We start from the raw sequence: 25,626 nt of genomic DNA on the forward strand, positions 1-25,626 counted from the left end.
GTTGTTTTGGACTTATAACAAATCTTCTAGGGTTTTCTTGGCAAGATTAGTTTGCTTTTGGCTCCATCTGAGCCTGAGAAAGTGTGATTCGCCTAGAGTCACCCAGTGGCCTTCCATGGCTGCACCCACTAAGTGACCTTAGGCAATGCTTAACATCTCCTAATCTCAACTTCAACATTAGCATCATAGACTGATAAATGAAGCTGTTTCACTATATTGGAATCAAGTAGTCTCCCAATACATTAGTCACTCAGGCTTAAATCTCAGCTAGAATTACTTTACAATTAACCCAATGAATTGACATAATTTATATAAATATTGATTTACCAAATTTCCATTGATTCAGTGGAAATCAGTTGGGACTAACAAATGGATTTAGGCCAAGATGAATTTAGGTAGTCTTGCCTTCTCCAAGACAATGTTAGTGACTCTTAACAAACAAATTTAACAAGCATGAGGCCAAATTGTTAACCACAAATTATTAACCGATTTAAAAGAATACATGGGGTATGAAATGCCACAAACTAAGAAAAACATCTATATTACAATTTGAAACTGCCAGATTATTATGCTATACAAATTTGTACGGTTGATCACAGAGTCATCTGACTTGATATGTTATCTAACAGGACAAAAACAAAGACTGTAGCAAGATTTTGGGCCCAATCCATCAACTAATTTGGTACCTTGTAAGCAAACATAGGAGGATATCAGGGGGGTTAGGTTTTTTGTTTGGTTGGTTTTTGCTCAAGAATCCATATTTAACCAATTTTGACAAAACCTGATAATTACATTAAGATTTGACATCCCAAGCATTTCTGTATAAATTCAACACTGACCAGCAAACTTTGGCTTTTTTTTTAAAAAAGCAATTGCTGGGTTTTATCCATTTTGCATGGAACTTGCTTTGAAACAAATTTTGAGGAGTTTAGGTGCTACCGATCAAACTTTTATTTTACTCAGATCATAAGCAAAATAATAATAATCAGGTCAGGTTATCCTGGGTAAATTTCTTAGTTTTATGTCTTTTATATCTTTTTGGAGTCACTTACATTCTCAAGGCATGTTGGGATATAGGTATGCAAGGGAAATAATTAGTAATAATAATAATAATTTATATTTCCCGCCTCTCTCTGCGGATCAATATGTGGTAATTACAACTACTATTTGCAACTGCAGTGCAAACACCACTCTCTCCAGGAATCAGGTCTGCTCAATCCAATTACTCTGCTGTGCCCTGAAACAATGCCAATATATCATGCAAATGCTTTGTACAGATCAAGAAGCCTTGGTTTTAGATTTGTTACTTGGAGCTAGGATTACCTGCATAGATCTGTATTCCATCAGGTCAAGTCTGGTCTACCTTTAATAAGAGTGAGATGGGTGCAATTTATTTGGGGTGTAACAGAAGGGCAGTAACTGTTAATTATTTAGGATTTTTTTATTATTCTCACCATAATTTTGTTCCCAGAGAAATGTTCAAACAACTCAGGTGCCCAAAAAACTAGGCCACATTCTCCCTGATTTGGCAATAAAGGGGGGGAGGGCACTCTCTTCAAGGTATAGATGCAACATTTGCTAAACTACAGAAGAGAACAGAATGATCCTGTCTGTCTGGATTTTTGTTGTGTATTCTTACCCTCCAACACATCACAAATGAAAAGCACTAGACTGTGATCAAGATAGCAAAAAATTATTAATGACAAAAAAGGTTACATCAGCTTGCTTTGCCTGAGCCTACTGGGAAGATAGCAGCCCCTTTCACTTCTTCCCTCTCCAAACTGAGTTAATAGAGAACAAACTACTTTTGCACTTTGAGCTCAGTTTCGAGCCACTGAAGTAAGCTGAGGACATGGGGGAAAGTGCAAAAAGGAGAGAGCAATATTTTAAAAGCAGCTAAACAAATGGAATAACAGAGAAATATTCAGGACAATCACTGCAAAATCAGGACAGTTTGAGAATATAGTGTACATCAGACAATTTTCTCTATTCCCAGAAATCACATTGCTGTTATTCATGGTTAAGGAAAGGTTCGGTGTTTGATTGCAAACAGAAAGCCTTGACTGCCAAAAGTGAGCCAAATGAAAATAAATAATCTAAATCTATTCTGTGTATTTTAGATAACAGAACATACAAGATATGCACACAGAAAATCTGAAGCTCTCTAAGTTACTGGAAAGGTTTTTGTTGTTGCGGGGGCGGGGGTGGGTGGGTGGTTTTGTTTTTCCAAAGACAGCTAAACCAATGCTAAGTCCTGTTGAAACTGGTGGAAAATATTCCAGAGTGATTAAAGGCTACAATCCTATTCATATTTACTCCAAGGTAAATGAGTATCTCACTGTGGCTTTAAGCATTTTGGATTGCAGTACTTGGGCTGCTTTTGACTAGTGACATATAGTAGTGTTATTTTGCCCGGACTTTGCCCAGATCTCTACTTTCAGGGATACTGTGGTTATTTATTGTGAAATTTGTGGCAGCCCACAAAACTATAGCAAATAGGAGTCTTAGGCCTGTTACAGACAGGCCAAAATAAAGCTGCTTCGAGTCACTTTGGAGATATGGTATTTCAATGATGCATGCGTCCTAAGAGTCCAAAAGCCGCACCAAAGCTGCACTCCAGTCCTTAGAACTGGCGCATGGCTTTGGTGCGGCTTTTGGCCTCTTAGGATGCATGCATAATTGAAATACCATACCTCCAAAGTGACACGAAGCAGCTTTATTTTGGCCTGTCTGTAACAGGCCTCTGGGACTGTTCAGTTTAAGTCATTGCTCCGGTACAAGAATACAAAAAAGAATATAGATTTAAAATTAGGGCTGCAATGTCCAATAGGTTAATCAACTTTAATTTAGATCAATTAAGATCAATAAATCTTGATTTAGGGGAGTAATCTATAACTTTAGCTGATTAATCAGGGGCTAAGATAAAACAAGATTAATGGTTTGAAGCCATTTTGACTGTGGTATATTTTGCTGATATAGGTGGGTTACAGACCGGCCGTTTGGGGCGGCCTGCACCCGCCCCTTTCCCTGCTGTATCGGAGCCTCAGCTGCCAGACTGGCAGCCTCCACGACCCCGATCCACCGCTTTCCAGGCCGCTTCCCCATGGCCTGGAAAGGGTGTCCTTGGGGCTTCAAGCCCCAAGGACACCCCACGGCAGCAGGGAGGAGGAAAAAGGGGCCGCTTGGCCCCTTTCTTCTCTACGCTGCTGGCGCAGCCGTCTGAAGGCTACGCCAGCAACGCAAACTCCAGAAGGAGCTCTGTTGCGTCCTCGCGCGGCGCAAGGACGTCACATCCACGCCACCTCATTTGGAGGTGGCGCGGTCGTGATGTCGTAATGGCGGCGGCCGTGTGGAATGGCCGCCGCCATTTTGTGTGCGCTCCGCGCGTGCTAGGGTTGGGAGCGTCCGGAAAGGACGCTCCTTTCTAACCTTAGCACGCGCAGAGCGTGCACTTTTAGACCCGTCTGTAACGGGCCTCTGATACTTAAAAAAGCAAAACAGAACTTTTTCTTCTAGGAAATAGGTGCTGTACTAGCTGCTATTTGTTGAATAGATCATTATTTTATGCTCTCTTCAACCTAAAAAAACATCTTGAGGTTTGGTGATACACAAACTTATTTTATTCTGATGAATCAATGAAATTTGTTGTTTTGTGCCTTCAAGTCTTTTCTGACTTATGGCAACCTGAAGGTGAATCTATCAGTTTTCTGAAGCTGAGACTGTGTGACTTGCCCAAGGTCACCCAGCTGGTCTCCATGGCAAAGCAAGGAATCAAACCTTGATCTCCAGAGTTGTTGTCCAATGCTCAAACCACTATACCACACTGGCTTTTATCAATGAAAATACCTATAGTTATTTGGAAATGTTCCACTGATATCAGTAGGCTTATACAATATCAGTACATCTCATAATTTAGTTGTACAACACTTTATCAGACCACTCAAAGACTTTTCCATACATTCTCACACTAATCATTTGAAAAACCCTGCCACCATAAACTCTTATCCCCATATCACAGACAGGAGACTGAGGCCAAGAGATTGTGGTTTACCGAAAAGCCACTCATTGTGTATAATGAAATCTGAAGCAGAGACTTCAAGCTCAAGTCATGTTATGCTGATTTTGCTTATAAAGCTAAATAACTGTAAAAACAATTGGTCACCATCAAACTTAAGCACCTACCAGCCTCATTAACTTTAATGAGGGAGAAAGCTATGTATGTGATTGCCTCTCCTTTTGGAATCAGTTAACGGATAACTTGTTAGGCATGGCTACATTGTGTCCATTAAAATCACTTTCTGGGTATTATTCTTTTCACACAGACCTTTATTATAGCATGTATGTATTTGATATTAAACCTCCATTAATTCTTCTCTTTATAATAGATTTGTAGGACTCCAATATTAAGAATGCTTCACAACAGCTTACTGTTTGTTCAGAATATCAAATGATATTAAGAATAAAATAGTACATTCCAAGCAAGGGAATCAGTTAGACTAAAATTCCTAGTCAATATGAAGCTTCTGGGAGTTTTGGTCCAAAAAGCAACTTTTCCAAACTCTGGCCTTACACTTATTTAAAGAAATGGATGGAAATTTAGAACCGTGCATAGATAACAATGCTGGAGTTGACCAACTTCCAAATGACCTCAGTTTAAGATAGCAAGTAGACGTCTAGAACATAATGCAAACCAATGACAGAAACACACTCTGAACCGCTGCTTCCCACGCATACAAAAGGAAGAAAGAGACAAGTAAATGGTTGGGAATGGAAAGAGGGTTATTCCCCACTTTGCCATGAAATACACTGGGTGACCTTGGGTAAGTCACATGCTCTCAACCTCAGGGGAAGGCAACGGCAAACCTCCTTGGAAATGACTTGAAACACAACAACAAATTGCTCCAGGCAGGGTCAAGGTAATTAGTAATATTCCTAGTTAATATCTGTATTTGAGTGAATGGTTCATATTATAGCTGCTTGTCAGTTAATTCCTATAACTAGATACACAACAGGACTAAGGCTCCATCTACACTATAGAAATAATGCAGTTTGACACCACTTTGATTGCCATGGTGCCATCCTACAGAATCCTGGGGTGTGTAGTTTTGTGGGGGCACCAGTATTCTTTGGCAGAGAAGGCTAAAGACCTTGTGAAACTACAAATCCCTGGATGCCAAAGGATGAAGCTGGAGCACTTAAAGTGGTGTTAAACCGGATTATTTGTACAGTGCAGATGCAGCCAGTGAGGGCCTGCTTTGTGCTTGCTTCCAGGCTGTGGAACTCCTTATGTTGCCCTTCCACCAGCAGGCCCCTTTTTATTCCTTGTCATTCCTGGCAATTCTTTGCTGACAATTGCCTGGTCTCCAAGGAAGGAGTGGATAATTTAACATTATAAATTATGCCTGGTTTTAATCCTGTTATGAGCTGCTGTGAGTCCAAGTTGTGAGAGAAAGATCTACAACAAACAAACAAACAAACGAAAATTGGGGTCAGTTCCAGAATCAGCCATGCTTAGAACATAGCAGTCGTAAGAACTGTGTGGCCCCTCAGAGCTTGTTGGATTGCAATTGCCAGCAGTCCTAACCATCATAACCAATAGTGGGGTAAGTTGCAATGCAATAACATCTAGAGGGCCCTACTGGCACTATACAGACAGGCACTGTAGTGCACCCTCATCACGTGCGAGGGGTGGCACTTCCAGACACCCTTCACCCCTCGCATGTGATGAGGATGTCAAAATGACAGCACCCTGTACAGATAGGCACCACCATTTTGACGTGATGGACGCTTAGCGTCCGCATGTTGCGGCACCATTATGATGCCACGAGTGTGCCATTGGCACACTGCGGTGTCATAATCGTGCTGCAAGAAGAACCCACTTTTTGCGGGTTCTTTTTGCTCCATTGGGAAGTCCCACGGTCTGGAGGCTGCGACTTCCCCATGGAGCAAAGCAAGGCGTCAGGAGACTGTCCTGTTTGGACGGTCTGTCCCATGCCACAATTAGTAGCCCTGGAGTAGAGGTTTTGAAACCAATGAGACTTAAATTAGGCATAACTAAGGTAAAATCCATAGTCTGAACTATGAGGACCCTAAATACTCTGAAGGCACCAGAACCCGTTTGATCTTGGAAGCCAGGCAGGGTAAGCTCTGATTAATACTTGGATGGGAAGTTGCCAAGGAATACCAACTGCTGTAGGCTGTGCTTCAGAGGAAGGTAATGGCAAATCACCTCTGTGTATTCCTTGCCTATGAAATCCCTATGAAATTCATGGGGTCATCATAAGTTCACAGGTGACTTACAGGCACACAAACACAAATAGTCTTAAGTATGACAAAACCCCATATAATTATCACCCTTTATACATTTTCACAGTATTTTAATATATTCACTGGCTAAAATACAATTGAATCTCCAATTCTGCATCTATATTATCTTAGATTCTTTATTTATTTATTAAAACATTTATATCCCACAGCATATCATGAGATTTCAGGTTAGTGTATAGGCAAAATCAACCTAAGCTTATTAAAACAATTCAGAGATTTTTACAAAAAAAGGTAAACAGGCTGAAAGAAGGTAATTTAACATGTTTAAACAGTGGAAAAAGAAGAAACTTTTTAAAACTGTGTACATGCATATTTTGGAGAAGATCAATTAGGTCCTAAAGGCTTAAATAATGACAAAAAAAACAACACAAAAAAACAAAAACAAAACACCAATCCCACTTTTTTTAACTTGGCACTAGATACAAACTGACCAAATGACCCTCCAAAGGGAGGTCCAAATTAGTTTCTGAATCAGTTTCTAATAATTTCTTGTACTCCAAACTACACATATGTAGACATGTGCATATCCACATATGTGCTTATCCCATTCCTCATACTGAATATAACTGATCCTATTTGATTTTGGAAACAAAACAGTATTGGGGCAGGGTTAATATTCAGATAGAATCATAGAATAATAGTTGGAAGAGACCACAAGAGCCATCTAGTCCAACCCCATTCTGCCATGCAGGAACTTTCAATCAAAGCATACCCGACAGATGGCCATCTAGCCTCTGTTTAAAGACCTCCAAGGAAGGAGATTCCACCACAATTTCCAAGGAAGGAGTGTGTTCCACTGTTGAACAGCACTTACTGACAGGAAGTTCCTCCTAATGTTGAGGTGGAATCTCTTTTCCTGCAGCTTGCATCCATTGTTCCAGGTCCTATTCTCTGGAGCAGCAGAAAACAAGCTTGCTCCCTTCTCAATATGACATCCCTTCAAATATTTAAACAGGGCTATCATATCACATCTTAACCTTCTCTTCTTCAGGCTAAACATCCCCAGATCCCTTAGGCATTCCTCATAGGGCATGGTCACCCTCCTTTGGACACGCTCCAGTTTCTCAACATCTTTTTTGAATTGTGGTGCCCAAAAGTGGACACAATATTCCAGGTGGAGCCTGACCAATGCAGAATACAGTGGCACTATTACTTCCCCAACGGTAAATCACCAAACATTACTACGGATCTCCAGGTAGAGCCTGGAGAAATAATCTTGCCTGAAACTTTGGAGAGCTGTTGCCAGTCAGGGTTGATAATATTGGCGTAGATTGATCAAGGTTCTGACTTAGTACAACGCAGCTTCCTGCATTCCTATACCACTATTATAGCGAGGACTGGTGTTGCCAACGAAATGCCAGAAACTTCAACAGGCATAAATACAGCATCACAACTAAGAATACAAATAAATCAGCAATTAAAAACAAACAAAACAAAACAATGGATGATCAATTCAATTGTAATGTTTCCAGGGCCATGATCCACTCAGTTTCCTGGTCTGGGAACTAAGTGGATCAGGGCCCTGGAATCCTCACAGCAACCAATCAGCACTTTCTCGCTCTGGCCTTAGGGTTGTGATATTGACACAAAATATTCCCTGTGAGAAAGTAAGATACTACATTTTGTTGTATATTCCAGTTACGTAAGATAGCTCGCTGCCTTTCTCTCACCTTCCTTTGCTCAACAAACACATGACAATACAGTAAAAGTTGGTATTTGCCAGGCTTTTAACAGCAATACACATTTATATAGCAAACATAACCTCTGACCTGCCTTTTCTCTCTTTTAAACTATTCTTTGCAGATTGTTAGTGATTTTATCAAGATGAAACTGCTAACATTTCCAAACTACGCTATTTTAATGCACAAGAAAAAGTGATAATCTTCGGGCAAAAGCCTTCCAAGAGAGTGGTGGTGATCACCTGAGAAGCTGTAATCTAAAAGTTTTACTATCTGAACACGTTTCTGACCCACCCCATCCCACTGGCTCTGTCAAACCAATAAAATACCTAATAAAACCTTTTCTGAATAGAATGAACTTCAAAAATAAGACAACAATTCAAGTCGACTTAAGAAGGAAAGAAATCCCATTGGTTTCATTAGGGAGGTTTTTGGCTGCAATTCTGTGTTATGTTTACTCAGGAGTAAGGACCTTAGACTCAGGTACACTTAATTCCCAACAAAGTGTGTGTATGTTTGCACTGCGTGTGCTCAAATATACCCCTAAAATCAGGCTTTCAAAATGCTCTGGTGCAATCACACTCTGCAATTCCCAGTAAATAAAATGAAAAGACACTAGAACAAAATAAGATTACTCTAAGTAATCTTAGTAAATTTTAAGTAATATCCACTCAGTTCAATGTGAAGAAGGCAACTAGATTTGTAGTAAAATTATCAGATAACACATAATTTATCTTTGCAATGTATGTTAAAAGACATCTATCTCGGGTTCCATTTGCACAATAAACTTGTGTTTAGTATAAAGAGTTGGTGCAGCAATATTAAAGAGACTGGTAAACAATCCTAAACAAGGCTATCAAAGATCCAGTCCCACTTTATTCAGTGGGGTTCCTGTGATTTTAACTGAGAGCACCTGATCCCTTCTTCTGATCTTGGAAACTAAGCAGGTTCAGCCCTATACTTGTATGGATTACTACCATGGAATATCACTTCTGTAAGTTGTATTCCATGGGAAGGAACTGGCAAAACCACCTCTTGAGTATTTTTTTGCCTAAGAAAACCCCATAAAATTAATGGGGTTCTCATACATTGACAGACACACACATACATGGGTATATAGTTGCTGCAAAAACTGTGAATGGAGATGTCTCTAGTTCAGTTGAACCTCTCCCATAAATGCAACAGGTAACTCACTATTCCCATCTGAAATATGGTGATAAGAATAATAAAACTAGTAATAATAGAATGGTATTCAACTGAGTTTGGACTACGACTGAAGACCATGGTTTGATTCCCAGGTCAGCCATGAAACCTACCAGGTGACCTTGGGCAAGTTACATGTTTTCAGCCTCGGGGAAGGCAATGGCAAACCTGCTATGAACAAATCTTGCCAAGAAAACTCTATGATTCGCCTTAGGGTTACCATAAGTCAGAAACGACTTGAAGGCACTCAATACCACCATTTATGGCTAATTGTGGATGTATGAAAACACTTTGAACAATCAGAAATGTGCAATACAATTCTTCAGCATTCATATTTTGGCCACTGATGGGTGAAAGGAGTGAAATATAAGTTTGGAATCCAACATCCAAGAGTGGCAGGGAGGCTAAACTTGTATTTTAAGGATCATAGGTTTTCAGTATACAGTAAATAGAAACTTCTTTAGAGGAGACTGAAGATTTCAGTTTCTTGATGCAGGCATTTAGGGAGGATGAGCTGTTAAAAACCTGCTTTCTTTCGCACATTCCACAGTTAGTGTTAATTGAGAGAGAAAGGGGCCAGGAAAAATAAGAGCTGTTTTGACCAGGGCTAAGATGGGGTGGGGGTCACAAAAGTGTAGCGGTTGCAACACCTCCAATAATAAGCCCATCCTCTAGGAGGTTCTCTCCCAGAGCAGATCAATTCCATCTCCAGGAGGGTTCACCACAGAACTTGGGACAGTCCTGAAAAGAGACTTTCCCTCCCAGCCACTGCACACAATTATTTGAACGAGTGTACACGCACGCGCACACACACACACACACACACACTATTAACACATGTTCAAGGTATTATGTAAACACCCCCTTTATATCTTACACTGGGTGCTCCACATCCACCTCTATCCCACTGCACCTTTTAGTAGCTACCAGCAAAGAAAGAGAAAGCATAACTGCATCTATGCAATCTGACACCGCTTTAAGTACTGTAGCTCCATCCTATGAACTCTTGAGATTTGTAGTCTTGCAAGATTACCCTTCTCTGATAAAGAGTGCTGGTGCTTCACAAAACTATCAATTCCAGGGTTCTGTAGGATGGAACCGTGGCAGTTAAAGTGGTGTCAAACTGCATTATTTCTACAGTGTAGATGCACCTCTGGTAAGAGTACAGTGTTCTTTGGTAGCTCCGTAAATTAACTTTTGGGAAGTATAACTCCCAGATTCTCCCCTGCACACAATTCTGGATTCTGGAAGATGTACCTCCCCAAAAGTAAAGCTCTGCCATTAGACATTGCATGCCAAAACCAGCAACCAAATCAAAGGTTCTTGAGGCGCCATAAAAAAGTTGAAGATGCAGAAAAAAATAATGATTCAAATTAACTTTAAAAGAAAAAAGGAATGCCACACCAGGCTGACCAAACTGCCTTGTCTTCCAGGACATTGCCATTTTGAGCATCACTTAAATAGAAACAAAATGCAAATGCTGAAAGATTTTTTTCCTTAACTTCAGCACAATGGACAAATGAAAAGAATAATTTAAATGTAGATTCAGTCAAGGTTTTGTTGCTGGTAAAGTACAATTTCAAGAATCTGTCTAGCTCAGAGTTCTCTAAGTACTACAAACCAACATGGCATTTAAATGAAGATACATTCCTCAGAAAAATACAGCTGAGTATATAATAATAATAATAATAATAATAATAATAATAATAATATAACCAGTGTGGTGTAGTGGTTTGAGTGTTAGACTACAACTCAGGAGACCAGGATTCAATTCCCAGCTCAGCCATGAAATCTCCTGGATGACCCTTGGGCAAGCCACATGCTCTCAGCCTCAGAGAAAGGCAATGGCACCCGAAACAGTGTATGCAAACTACAAGAAGAGATTCCACCTCAACATTAGGAGGAACTTCCTGACAGTAAGGGCTGTTCGAAAGTGGAACAAACTCCCTCAGAGAGTGGTAGTCTCCCTCCTTGGAAGTCTTTAAACAGAAACTGGAGGGCCATCTGTCGGGGAATCTTTGATTGAGAGTTCCTGCATGGCAGGGGATTGGACTGGATGGCCCTTGTGGTCTCCTCCAACTTTATGATTCTATGATTCCTCTGAACAACTCTTGCCAAGAAAACCTCATGATAGGTTCGTCTTAGGAGCGCCGTAAATCAGAGATGACTTTGAAGGCACACAACAAACATAATAAAATACAGTGTGTGTGTGTGTGTGTGTGTGTGTGTGTGTAATACAGCTATAAATTACCCATATGGGTTTCTAAACAAGTGCTTTTAGCTTTTATTTTGCAATGTCCTACTTTTTTTCCTTCAATGTCTTGCATTTCAAGGTTCCTTGTCCTCTTTTGTTATTGACATCTGGTCACCCTGTCCCTTCTGCCCTTGTACTGAGCACCAAATGCGGTGTGGCTACTCGGGAGTAAAGCAACTGATGACAAGAAACCGATGCTGGACTGAGCTCAAACGCGGGACAGAGGCGCAGGTGTGGCTGCATCTACACTGGAGAAATAACCCAGTTTGGCAGTGCTTTAACTCTTTTCTGGCTCAAGGCTCTGGAATTCTGGGCCCTACAACAAACTCCAACTCTCAGAATTCTACAGCCTTGAACCAGAAAAGAGTTAAAGTGCTGCCAAACTGGGTTATTTCTCCAGTGTGGATGCAGCCTGAAGATCTTTCTGAAGAAAGCATCAGATGGTGTCTCTTCCTGCAGCAACAATCCGACACACGACTTCTTTAACCGCCCTGTTGCAATGCTATGGAATTCTGGGGTTTGTAGCTGTCAGTTGGTCAGGTGTCACAACAAACTACAAATCCCAGAATCCCACAGCATGGAGCCGTGGCAGTTAGAAAGTGGTGTCAAACCAGATTATTTCAGCAGTGGAGATGCAGCCTCAGAGTCAAACCAGAGCTGGAAGTAAACTTTTGTAAGCCGCCCCAGCAGAGACAGCAAAAAGATCATACACTCCTTTCTCCTTCATTTAAAAATGAGGACTTTAGTTATTAGAAGACGATGGAGGAGAATTACAGATTTCAAAGGTAACTATAAGCATCTCACAGATTTCAGAGGCAATTATAAACATCCACACTGCAAAAATAATCCAGTTTGACAACGCTTTAACTGCTATGACTCAGTGCAATGGCATCCTGGGATTTGTAGCTTTGTGAGAGATTGCATCACCTCTGTCAGAGGACTCAGATGCCACAACAAACTAGAAATCCCAGGATCCCACAGCATGGAGCCATGTAAGCTTAAAGAGGGGTCGAACCAGATTATTTCTGCAGTGCGGTTGCAGCTTCAGAGCTTTTAAAGAAAATGATGGTACACTTCATGATACCAGATAATACACTGAGGATGCATCTACACTTTAGAGATAATGCAATCTGCACCTCTTTAAGCGCTGTGACTCCATCCTATGGAATCTGGGGATCTGTAGTTTTACAAGGTCTTTAGCCTTCTCTGCCAGAGAGTGCTAGTGCCTCACCACACCACAAATCCCAGGATTCTGGAGGATGGAGCCATGGCAGATTAAGGTGGTGTCAAACTGCATTATTTGTACATTGTAGATGCACCCTCAGGCTCTGCCAAAAGGCCCAAAAGCCTTTTTCAGCTATTTTGACTAAATGCCCAGGATAGGATATGAATTGTATACACTTTGGACTTAGTGTGTACAAAATGCCCCATGGGTTTTGCACCTCTGGGCCCCTTTGATTCTCAAATACATGCTTAAATATGGTTGTTAAAAAGCAAAGGACCCTTCAAATACTTAATTTTGGGCAGATCAGACTCCACATCCTTATCCTTAAACTCCGGTCCAAAACACACGGCAGAGACTGCTTTAACTGCCCTGGCTCAAGGCTAGGGATTTCTGGAAACTGTAGTTTTGTAAGATGGTCAGTGAGCTCAACCTGAGTCACCCTGAACAACCAAAATGGATTTTACTATAGCCGCATGGATACCTATGATCTTTGAGAGCCACTGAGGCCTTTCCATCCATCCAACGCCAATTCAGGGAGAGAAGCAGCAAGCCATACTATCCTCCCCATCATAACCAACAACAACAACAACCATCATCCTTAAAAAATTGGCCAGGAGGAGAGAGCCACTAGGGCTGCATCCACTGGAGAAATAACCTGATTTGGCACTGCTTTCACTGCCCTGGCCCAAGGCTATGGAATTCTGGGAGTTGGCATTTGTTGTGGGGCCCTCTGGGTCAGGGCAGTGAAAGCAGTGCCAAACCAGGTTATTTCTCCAGTGTGGATGCATCCTAGGAAACACCAGTCTGAGCCATTTTACAGCCATTTTATACTGTTTTCAGCTAGTTGGTTTTAATTGTTGTTGTTTTAAAATATTGTAAAACCTCTTAAATGATCTGTGAGGTGCCTTTCTGGGAGAAGGGCAGCACAGGCATGCAATCAATAATGATCAATAATAATAATAATAATAATAATAACAATAAACAATTGTGGTTTTGGATGCCTCTGTTCTGGATCATCCCCTCCTCCTGACACTTTTTCTTCTCTTTGTTGCCACTTTCTCCTTGTGGCAATCCTCAGGCAACTTTATTGCTGTTATTGTCAGGCAGTCGATCATAATTTATTACAGTCCACAGACCCAAAACTTAGGCATGCGGTCTAGAGATACAAGTTGTTCTTACGTGCCATTTTTCGCCCCTAAAGGCAGATCTGTGATAGGGTTTTCTTGGCAAGATTTCTTCAGAGGAGCTTTTGCCCTTGCCATCCTCTGAGGCTGAGAGAGTGTGACTCAACCAGGGCACCCAGCGGGGCTTTGATGCTCAAGCGCAGGACTTGAACCCAGATCTCCAGAGTCATAGTCCAACACTCAAACCACTACAACCAGGCGGCTTTCTCCAGAGGTTTTCTTCACCAGATTTGTGCAGAGAGGGCAATGTAGTTTCTTTTTGGTTCGGGCTTTTGCCTCCCCTCTGAGGCTGAAAGTGCGTAGTGGTTGTTGTTGTTGTTATTATGATTAATATTATTATTACTATTATGTATTAGTTTCACATACCCTGCCTTTCTCCCAATATTGGGACTCAAGGTGGCGAACAAGTATAAAACCACTTAAAAACAGTACAAAATATTAAAAGACATAAATATAACTTAAAAAAACAAAATTAAACAATTTTAAGGATTAACACAGTTGCAGATTAAAATATAATGTATTAAAATACAAACAAAAGTATTGGGCTACCGCTCTCTGGAGACCAGGGTGCTTGAGCCTAAAACCCCCACTAACGGGTGACCTTGGGCGGGTCACACTCTCTCAGCCTCAGGGGAAAGCAGGGGCTGAGCACAAACAACATACTCCCAGGATTCCATAGCCTTGAGCCAGAAAAAGAATTAAAGCGGCGTCAAAGCGGGTTGTTTCTTCTCCATCGGGCAAAGAAGGAAAGACAGGCTCCCCGCCTTCCAGGAAGAAGCCAAGGGGGCTCCGAAGGCTGGCAAGGGCTCAGGGCGCATTGGGGGAGGCTGCCGGGGTTCCTGGCTTTGCCCTCCCGGGCCCCAGAGAGCTCTTACCTCTTCTTCTCCTTCTCGGCTGTCATCCTGGAGCCTCAGGAGGCGTCTCCGGCGAAGGCGGCTCCTGGCCCTAAGCGCCACTTTTGGGGTTCCCGAGGGAAGCTCCCTGCTGGAGGCTGCTCTGCTGCCAAGGCTGCCGCCCCTTGCGCCCTCCGCCTTTTGCCGCTCTCCTGATGCAGCTCCGGGAGCCAGGCGTCCGTCCGTCCGTCCGAAAGCGAGAGGGGCCGAAGAAGGGCTGAGAGCCGGAGCCGAGACCCCGAGGCGGCTATACAGTCTCAGGACACTGCCGAGGATTGTACAGCCGGCTCCGGGGGAGAGAGGGAGCCAAGGAGCGCCCCGGGCGCCGCTCTCGCTCCTTTGCGCAGCAACGCCGCCGGCGCAGGGGTCTCTCTCTCTCTCTCCGGCCAAGTCCTCCTCCTCCTCCTCCCTGGCCCTGGGCTCTGGGCTCGGGAGAGAGAGAGAGAGAGAGAGAGACGCCTCTCCGGCCAATGGGAGCCCAGGGCGCCAGGCCAGCCTCCGCCCCCCGAGTTCCCGGGACTTGGTCTGGAGAGGAGAGGCCAGAGAGGGCCAAGGGCCCAAGGAGGCGCCCAGCCAGAGACAGGGGCTCCAGAGCCAGGGCCGCCCGGAGCTCTGCCGCCTCACAGGCTCAGCCCCATTGCCCTGCGCCCAGAGGGACTCCGCTGGCCTCCCTAGCTCCCTCAGAGTGTCACCCCCTCCTCCTCTTTGACTTCTTCCTCTTGCACCCCAGACTCCTTCCTCCAGTGGCCTCCCTGCGGATAGTGTCACCCTGAGCGGCACATCACGGGGACACCCCCCTCCCCACTGGCCTCCTCCCATTTTACACCAGAGGGGACCCTTACTCCACGTATCCGCATCCCAAAGGGGCACTGCTGATAGGGTTCAGGGCCAGCACTGGGGGGGGGGGGGGTGCGGAGTGCACCAGGTGGCACCCTAAAGGGGGGGGGGGTGACACCACTCCTTCTCAGTGGCGTCACTAGGGTTGGTGTCACCCTCTCTCTCCCCCGTTTCACTCCATACAGAATCCTTAGCAGTGCTTTTTCTTTCTGGGCAATGGGCCTTAATTTTCTTTTCCTTCTCCTTTCCCCATGTCACCCCTTTACCTTCTTTTGGAGTAACAATATTCCTGCTACTCCTTTCCCTCTCTTTATTCCTATAGAGAGCTAATACTCTCCCAATCCTTTTCAAAATGTCTAGTTGTTTCATTTCCCAAGAGGGTGGTTAACTTACCCCAGGTCAACAAGTGACAAAGCGGGATACTTCACAACACAACATAGAAATAGACTAAGTAGAAAAGATGAACCATCAACTCACAGAAGTGACAAGAGGAAGTTATCGTTCATGTTGAGGTGGTTCAGTCTGGCGGTGGGAAAGCTGGATATGATGGAGTTAACGTAATGTGTGTATTACATGTAGGCATTGTATGTATGCATTGTAGGTAGTGGTAGTCTATGGCGTAATGTTGTAATGTAGAAGATTTTTGTTTTATGTAATTTTTTAATGGAAGAGATAAAACTATATTAAAAATAATTTTTTTAAAAAAGGAATGCTTTTTGAGCCAATGTTATTCGTAAGCCATCATTCCCATATTCCACTGAATGCCATGCTAATAGTTGTGACAGAAACAACTAGCAAAATTAAAATTGTACCTTTCATTTACAATATCATATGCACAACCCAAATGTATTTACATATACATAGAGTAGATTTAATAAAAGGTGATGTTTTTAAAAGAGAATTTAAAAAGAACATTTTAAAAAAAAAATCATTTGCTAAAAAACTTTAAATTTTGAAATTTCACATTTTAATTTAAAATAATTCAGGGGCTTCTCCTTTCTCCTTCCATTGAGCTTTGCCCCAGTCCTACCATCTCTTCAAGTATTTTAAAGAGAAGCAGATGAATGCCGCAGCCCCTTTGAGGAGCAGTGCTGTCGCCCCCCTTTCAGGTGTCACTTGGTACGGTCTGCATCCCCTGCAGCCTCCTAGTGATTCCACTGTCAAACACGTTTTTTGTCTTGCAGAATGGGCTGTGGCACTCTCCTGTGTCCCTTTCAAAGGAGTTTATCAGACAAGGGAAATTGGAAGTATAATCCAATGGCAATCTGAACACATGTAAAGTCGAAGGCTTTCATAGTTTTTTGTGGGCTTTTCGGTCTCTGTGGCCATGTTCTAGCAGAGTTTCTTTCTGACGTTTCACCAGCATCTGTGGCTGGCATCTTCAGAGAGTGCTTTGCCCGGAAAAACTGGGTGTATATACACTGTGTGAGCCTCAGAATGCAGGAGTGATTTGCATATGTATTGTTCTGTGTTGATGGCTGGCCTCAGCCTGGGAGGCTAATTAATCCTCGTTTGCATTAGCCTCCCAGGTTGAGGCCAGCCATCAGCAACAGAACAATACACACGCAAATCACTCCTGCATTCCCAGGTTCTGGCCCCACTTTCTTTTCATTCAAAATTAAGAGAAATTCCTCCTGTGTGATAAACTCCAAGGCTGAGAGATGGAGTGAGTCAGTGAGGCTCAGTGGGAGGAGAAAGGAGAGGTACCAGGTATTGTTTAATTAATTTTTTAAAAAAATATTCTTTATTATTATTTTCTTTTTATATATATATATTTTAAAAAATACTGTTTTTATATCCCATAATATCAAGTAAAATAAATTCTCTTCATCTTCACAGTTCCAGTATATACAAATATAGTGCATATATTTACATGCAAGTACGATTATTTATATATCTTCACCCCTCTCCTTGCCTCATAATCAATACTGTTGGGTTCAACTTAGTTTTCAGCATCCTTTTTATTTATTCTTCCTTTACCTACAATACTATCTCAACCCTTTCCTACCTCTTCACTAGTAGGCTTCTTCTTTATGTACCAGATAGCTGTGTGCACACCCATAGTCTTATTCAATGCATCTACTTGTAATTAAATTACCCTTTTAACATTTTCTTTAAAAATATCACATTTCACCAAATTTTTACCTTAACAACCTGAAACTACCATATATACTCAACTATAAGTCGACCTCATGCAAGTCGAGGGCAAGTTTTGGGGCCAAAATTATGGATTTTGTTGTGACCCATGGAAAAGTTGAGGGTAAAATTTAGGGGCATATAGCAAAGGCTCTAAAGGATGAAGCAAGTGCGGACTCTTCGAGTGTGCGGACGCTCAGCCCTCACCGGTCTGTACAACCCCAAAGAGTCTTGTGGCATCTTAAAGACTAAAAAGTTTTATTCATTCAACATAAATTTTTATGGTCTCCAAAACTTGTTAGACTTTAAGATGTCTCTGACTTGCTGGGGAAGAGGAGGGAGAGGATACAGATGCACTCATGTTCACTATGTGAACAAAATACTGGAGAAGATAGGTCTTTGGTCTGATCCAGGAGTGTTCTTCTTATATTCCAGAGACTTTTCTAAAGGGCCAGTGTCTCATGCATGGGAATCATGCACAATGTAAAAAATAAATGAGCTTTTCACTAGAGGTGGCATGCCATCAATTGTCATATCATGTTGATTGCACAAACTACTGATTATTTTGCTTTACTTTGATACTTTCAAATATTTCATGCAGCTAGGCATACAACATACAGAGATATAGCTACGGGGATGTGTGATAAGGGCACTGCTTCCAAATAAGAATTTGCCCCCCCCCAAAAAAAAAATTCCCTTCATTTCCCAAATTTGTAGAGTTTCAGTAACTTAAAATTTCACCTGAATGTTTACACATACAAAAACATAGCTGTGTTAGGCCAAAAACAGATGGCCCTAAGGGGGCGGCATCATGCCACTGCTTTGTGCGCCGGATCAGGGCTGCGGCAACTGCATGCTGCAGTTCTGATCCAGCAATTTTCCAGGCACAAAAGAAGTGGCAAAATGCCACTCCTTTTTGGAGCAGAAAAAAGGCTGCCCTTGCTCTTCCACATTTCTTCAGCACAGTGTGTGTAAACGCTGCACTGCAGAAACGTGGTGATGCTGCCTGCCATCTGGTTGGGCAGGCGGTGTGATGCCACTTTGGGGGCGGAGTCAGTGTGGCTGGTGGGCGGTCACCATGCCCCCACTCTACCAAGATATATCCCTAGCATACACTGTTAAATTATTTGTTAGCAAGGGCTCTATAGTCCTGCATTCATCAGTGGCAGATCAGCCTAATCTATCTTGTTTGTTGCAGATAGCATTCTCTCCTCCATGCAATCTGGTGTTCTCCTCTGTAAAGCTCCTATGAGTTACTGAACTTCAGTCTAGAAACTTTTCAGTCGCTCCTACATTTACACTGTACCATGATAATTAGCATGCTTGTTTCTGCAGTTAGCTCAACTATCCCATCTGTTGCTGATTTGGTTATCTTTATTGTTGTTCAGATCAATTCAGTGCTTCAGAAATACATATTATTTGACAAAACTGATTTGAGTCAACAGGAATGGGCCAAGACATTTTATGGCCTTAGCAATCAAATGCACCCCCTATCCATCCAATTCAAGTGCATAGTATCAAAAGCCAGTGTTACCATAAAAAAGTGCTATCCCTCTGCTTCCAAATATCTTATGTGAAGATTGAAACCATACCCCTCTTTACTTTCTTTCCTGTTGTATCATTGTTTTCATTTTCTTCACCGTCTGTTCATACAAAATCAGTCTATAAGTTTTTTCAGATAAAAGTAAATCTAATCTAATATGATTTCCCATATACTGAGTAATGTAACTCCTCTGAAGGACTTCGCCTATCAATTCAGTATAGGTTTGCCTAGTTTATTCAATGTGGCTTACTCCCAAATAAATGTACATAAATGTACAGTCTTAGTAAAGCTACTTCATAAGCTACTTATGCCATTCTGAACATAAATGGAAGAGCATGTAATGGGCACTAACACGAGGACATTTATTTTAATCCCATTAATTCTGACTTGCAAGTTAAATTTGTTGTTGTTAACTGCTGTCTAGTGAACTTTGACTTATGGTGACCCTATGAATGAGAGGCCTCCAAGTCACCCTATCATCAACAGTGCTGCTCAGGTATTGCAGATTCAGGGCCTTGGCTTCCTCAGTAGAGTCTGTAATATGGTCTTCCTATTTTCCTACTGCTTTCTGTCTTAACAAGTGTTATTGTATCTTCTAGTGAGTCATGTCTTGTCATGATGTGTCCAAAGTACAATAATCTAAGTTTAGTCATCTTGGCTTCTGGGGAGACTTCAAGCTTTATTTGCTCTAGGGCCCATTTATTTGACTTTTTAGCAGTCCACAGTATCTGCAGAACTCTTTTCCAGCACCAGATTTCAAATGAGTTGATTTCTTCCTGTCAGTTTTCTTCACAGTTCATCTTTCATAATGATACATAGAAACTGGAAATATGACTGTGACCTTTTAAAAAGCATGTTCAGTTTTAAAAAAGATGTGCATGAAAATTCTTGGCATGGACTTTGGTATTCATTGGCATGGACTTTGGTATTCAATGCTTTGTCTTTAAACTTCAGGATCTTGTCTAGTTCCTTCATAGCTGCCCTTCTATGTCTTAGGCTTCTTTTGATTTCTTGACGGCAGTCTCCATTTTGATTAATGACTGAGCCATGGTATGGAAAATTTTGAACTGTTTCAATGTCTTAACTATCTGCTGTAAATAATATGTGATCATTATTTTGTTTTCTTATTGTTCAATTGTAAAATTGCTATGCACTTTCTTCCTTGACTTTCTTTAGTAATCATTCCAAGACTTTGCTATTTTCTGTTAGAGTAATATGGTGTCATCTGCATGTTTGAAATTCTTGGTGTTCCCTCTTCCACTAAAATTATACTAAGAGGCAAAGCAGATGGGCATGAAAGAAAGGCCTCTGTCTGCTCTGCTGCCATTGCCCCATGATTGGCTGGGGACTGCGGTGCCCACACAGCCTGCTCTCAAAGCGGTCCACAGGCAAGGAGTAAATTTTTGACATTCCTTTTGCTGGCAGCATCAGGCCATTTTAGGTGGCCTCAGAGCGGCTTCTGGCCACTCTGGAGGCATGCATCATCTGCATGCCACACCCCCAAAGTGGCCAAAAGCTGCTCCTTTTGGCCCTTCTGTTTTGGACCTAAGATTCATTTGAAGAAAACATACTTTACATTCTGGCTTAATTTTTTCCCCCTAAGCATTCTTTAACACAGTTAATATTAACACATGGGTTCCTGTCACTGCACAAGCCTAACATTTCTGTGCAGTTCTGAGCCTCAATTTTCCATCTCCCAGAAAGTCTACCGCTGCCTACTCCCTACCAGCATTTTATCTCTTACAGATATATATGGTCATTTATTGCATATCACTACTTTATATTGTACTGTACTGTCTTTTACTGTTGCATGTTATACTGTTGTAGTTATGCCTGTTCTTCTCCTTCACATTTTTAACATTTCACAATGGTCCATCTATGTATTAATCCCAGTATCATTTCCAGTACAAGAGACAGCTTGTCTTTGAATACTAGTTGCTGGGATACATGAATAGGAGGACATAGGACCAATCGTGAGCTGGTTTTGGGCTTCTCATAAACACTTGGTCTGAGTTTAGAAATTAATTTTGGCACTACAAGATGGAGACCATGGATCTTACTTGGGTGCCACTCCAAGTGCCAACTCCTGAGCTATTCACTGCCAGTCCCTGGCAAAATTCAAGGAGAGGGAAAAAACCAAAAACAATTGTAGCCAGTGGGCACAAATGTAACACTGGTCCCTGGCAAAAATATAGTTGCCGATCCTATTAAATCAAGGGACCTGACTAAATTAACATTTGTGTAAATTCCATTGAGTCATTTGGTTTATTCCAGCTGGATTTAACAAATGCATTTAGGCCTCATTCACACTTACTCACTACAATGAAATATATTGAATTTCTGTTATAATTTCTAAATCTGAATCAGTAAATATAAAATATCATATGGGACTCATACAAATCTGCATTTTATTTAATTTATAAAGACCATAACTAGTGGGAAACTAAAACCTGAAGAAGAATAAATCTAACAATTAATCCCCCCCAAAACTGAACAATGTCTCCCACATCGTCTGCAAAGGCAAAAGAGGAGCAGACTCTCCCTGTTAAACAGAGACAAGCCAGAGCATATTCTACTAGTCTCCTCTGCCTTCTCTTCTGAAGTGAGTCAAACATGCCAGCAAAGCAACAATCTGATTGTAGGGTAATAGAATCTAAACAAAGGTAATCTGCAAATATTTGAAACTTCAGTTAACCACAATGCATGTGCAGGCAGTGTAGGGTCTCTAAATTTAGCTAACAGATGATAGAAAGAACATAGCAAGATCAAAGAACCAGGTCATTCATTCCCTAGATTAACTGAACTCTTAGGATCATCACTGATACCAGCTGAATTCAAACCTCCTTTCTCTATATCTGATTATGCTAGGATAAACACTCAGGCTTCAGAATCAGACAAGTAAAAAAAGTATTTCAACTGGCTAAACAGGAAGCATGCAGCCAAAGGCCAGGCCTATCAGCCTGGCCTGAGCCTAAGAGATCTTGCTATGCCTTCTTAGGTTTGAATTACAGCTTCAAGCAAAGCTCATATTGAATGGGGAACAGAAATAGCCAGACTCAAGGGCAACACTGGTGCTTTGCAAACAACATCTCCTTAGGTTTTTTTTTTTTTTTTTTTTTTTTGGGGGGGGGAGTACTTATGTGATGCATAACAAGCATAAAGGAGCTGAAGAAAACAAGCAGGTAGACCAGATATTTCTGCACTGGTTCTGAATGACCCACAGAACAGTTCCAATTTTGCAGGCTGGGGGGTTGGGGAGCATTACTTGTACTATCTCCTAAATTGTGTTTCCTTATAGTCAGCAAGGTGGTGATAATGGTGGCTTTTTAACTAGCAGTGGCTCAGTCCTTTCTAAAAATGTCAACGGCTACTAAGACCAATTCACTAACTAGTTATATACTGTACTCCCCAATTGTCCTATAGCAGGGACAGGCCTAATTAATCCTCTTGTCATCCCATGCTTTCAGTTGTTTTTACAATTTCCCAGTTTCCCTCTCTTCCTTCCACTTTCGCTCTTTGTCCTTAGCTTGTTCCATCTGCACTCAGCCGGCTGCTTTCAAAAACGGGAAGCTCCCATTTTTGAAAAGTGGCTGACTGAGTGTGGCTGGGACCCAAGATGGAGCCAGGTTTCTGTCCCTGGCAGCATCGGCAGCAAATTACGTGCGATAAAACCAGGTAATAATCTGAAAAGGAACTGTATCCGGTCAGGGACAAATCACATTTTTTAAAATGTGATAAACTTAACTAGATGATACAGGGTTTTGGCCATTATTATTAACAGTAATGTATTAAACTTTTGTTAATTGCCTAGAGACTTATCTGAAATAATGTCATACTGACATTTGTTACTGATACTTAGGCACAAACTCAAATTACTTACTTAGGCCCTATGCAGACTGGCAGAAAGCACCAGCCTGTGGGCTGAGTAAGGACACAGCCCCCATGGTGCCATTTTGGCATGCACCAGTCCAGATGGCACACGGCATCATGATGCACCTCCGATGCTGCATCCAAATGACACAGTGCTGAAGGAGCGCCATAGAGACATGCTGCCGCAGCTATGGCACCCTTTGGAGAGTGCAACAAGGAGCTGCTTTTTGTGGCTCCTTTTTGTGCTCTCCAGAGGCCAGATCAGGGCCGCAGGCCCAATCCGACCAGGAAAGGGGCGGCAGCTGCCCCTTAGGGGCAATCTGTGTAGCCTCATAGTCAAACTGGCACCATCCATGCATATGCACTGGGTCCCTACACAGGACTGGGGAAAAGATAACAATTTTGGTACCTGGAGGTCCAGTGGGTCCCAAAATTCCAGAGAAGCCTGTCCCATGCCACAATCCCCATTGCTAGCAAGAAGGAAAAAAGAGAGAGAATAAACTGTAGATTGTACAGTTTATTTATAGAAATGTATCTATGTATCTGCTGTCCAGAATTTGTGAGATTTGCCAGAGCCATTTAGAAGCAGTGTAAGAACAAGGTCAAGTAACATTCTGAACTACTCAGCCTCCCAAATGGGCCCCAGCTTAATGTCCGTTTCTAAAATATAAACCGTGTACTTGTGTTGTTAAAATAAGACTATGTGAGATCAAGAGACAGAAATATTTGTTTTTCTCTATTTGACGCCACCTAACCTGTCGAGAGACTCTGGTCAAGAAATCAGAAGAAGCTAGCCTAGATTTGGAAGAAACCAAATAGATATTGAAGTGTAAAGATATATACAGTGGGCTTGCTTTATCAGAGGGATAACCAACTATGGATTGGAGCTCTTGCAGATCACCCCACCCCATATTAGTTAATGGTGATGTGCTCTTGTGGCACACTAATGTGGGTGCACGCACATCACTGCCCGTTGACTAAAATGGTCTGGCACTTCCACATTTTCCCCCTAACATGGGGAGGCCTGAAACAGCAAATGGGAAGGACCTCCTGTAACTGAATATCAAACTCAGGATTGTTCATGCAACAGTATTCCAGATTTCTACCTATGGCTCATTAGAAAACAAGACTGTGCTTGGTAAAGTGGGAGGGAAGCAGTAGGGATAGAAGAAGGCCACATTACAGATAGATAGACTCAAGGAAGCCACAGTCTTGAGTTTGCAGGACTGGGCAAACTGTTATTGTGATCTTGTCATTCATAGGATCACCATAAGTTGAAGTCAGCTTGACAGCAACTAAAAATAACTTATCGTATAAAGAACTATAAATCCCAGAATTTCTGGGGAATAAATAAGAAGGAGGGACACCTGGTGTGTAAGATAGTGAGAGCAAGTGTTATTGCTTCTTCTAATAGTATTTGCAGGCTCCTAAGTAAGTGCTTAATCACACCAGGCAGCTAAAATACTACAATTGTGTTAGCGCAGGAAATGCAAACATACTGGTTGGGGCACAGTCATTTTTCTATAGCTCTTCAAAAATACCATGGTGTTGCTATAGTCCTGGGCTCTGTCTACTGTATTCTGGCCTACCTGCACTATGCCCTTACCAGCATGCCTTTCAGTCTGTATTTTTTTTTTTAAAAAAATAGTTTCAATTAGCAGTCACAGCAATTAATTAAGTAAAAGTAAAAAGTAAAGAAATGAGTAAAAAAGAAAAACAGCCTGCTTGGGAATGGTGAGAGGATTTGTGAAGGGGGAAGAGGAACGTAATCCCTCCTACTCGACAGTACGGCTGCCTGCATATCGGAACTGCAGCAGGAGAAACTTATCACATGTGAATCAGTAGTGGAAAAGCAGTGCAATTGGGAGGTGTTGACGAGTTTTACCTATGAATAAAAAGGAACATCTGGGAACAGACGGAAAACAAAGCTGCTACAGAAGAGACATGACATCCCGTGGTAAGGTATTGCCACAGACACTACTATCCTGCTGTAATTCCACTTTGGCAGCCTTGTGTGATAAAGTCCTAAGTGTCTAACTCATTCACAATCCACTTTTTCTTTTTAAAATCTTTTTTTGAATTACATTTTAAAACATGAAACATATAAATTAAAAAACACTCAATTACACACACAACATACAAAATCATAACCATGTAGTTTAGTATAGGGTTATGCTATAACACTAAACACAAAACAAAATCTAAACTAAACCAAACTTAGGGACTATACTGACGGGTGGCTAAACACCACCCCTGTATGCCCTGGATCGGTGCCACAGCAGCCGCATGCTGCGGCATTGTTCCATACCCCAAAAGAAGCTGCTCTGTACAGCTTCCTGGAAGGGGCATCACATGCGTGCTCACGCACCATGAGGACACTCCTTTTGGCCAGTGCTGTTTGGGTGCTAAACGCTATGTACACTATCATTGTGTGCGCCATATGTGGCGGTCTGTACTGCCTCTTAACTAGATTAT

The 25,626-nt window shown here is 42.0% G+C and overlaps 1 protein-coding gene across 2 annotated transcripts in view; it reads right to left on the reverse strand.

Moving 5' to 3' along the window:
- The window catches only part of EPAS1 (endothelial PAS domain protein 1), a 160,381-nt gene extending 145,220 nt beyond the window's left edge, over nucleotides 1–15,161 (reverse strand). For both annotated transcript variants that reach the window (XM_089529147.1, XM_089529145.1), the window contains exon 1: nucleotides 14,748–15,161. In XM_089529147.1, the coding sequence (XP_089385273.1) occupies nucleotides 14,748–14,773 (26 nt within the window). In that variant the 5' untranslated portion in view covers nucleotides 14,774–15,161. The remainder of the gene's footprint in view (nucleotides 1–14,747) is intronic.
- Nucleotides 15,162–25,626: the final 10,465 nt, after the last annotated feature.

This window comes from Sceloporus occidentalis, unplaced genomic scaffold (genome assembly GCF_023333645.1).
Source record: "Sceloporus occidentalis isolate IW3139 unplaced genomic scaffold, rSceOcc1.0.p SCAF_6, whole genome shotgun sequence".
NCBI classification, from domain to species: Eukaryota; Metazoa; Chordata; class Lepidosauria; order Squamata; family Phrynosomatidae; genus Sceloporus; species Sceloporus occidentalis.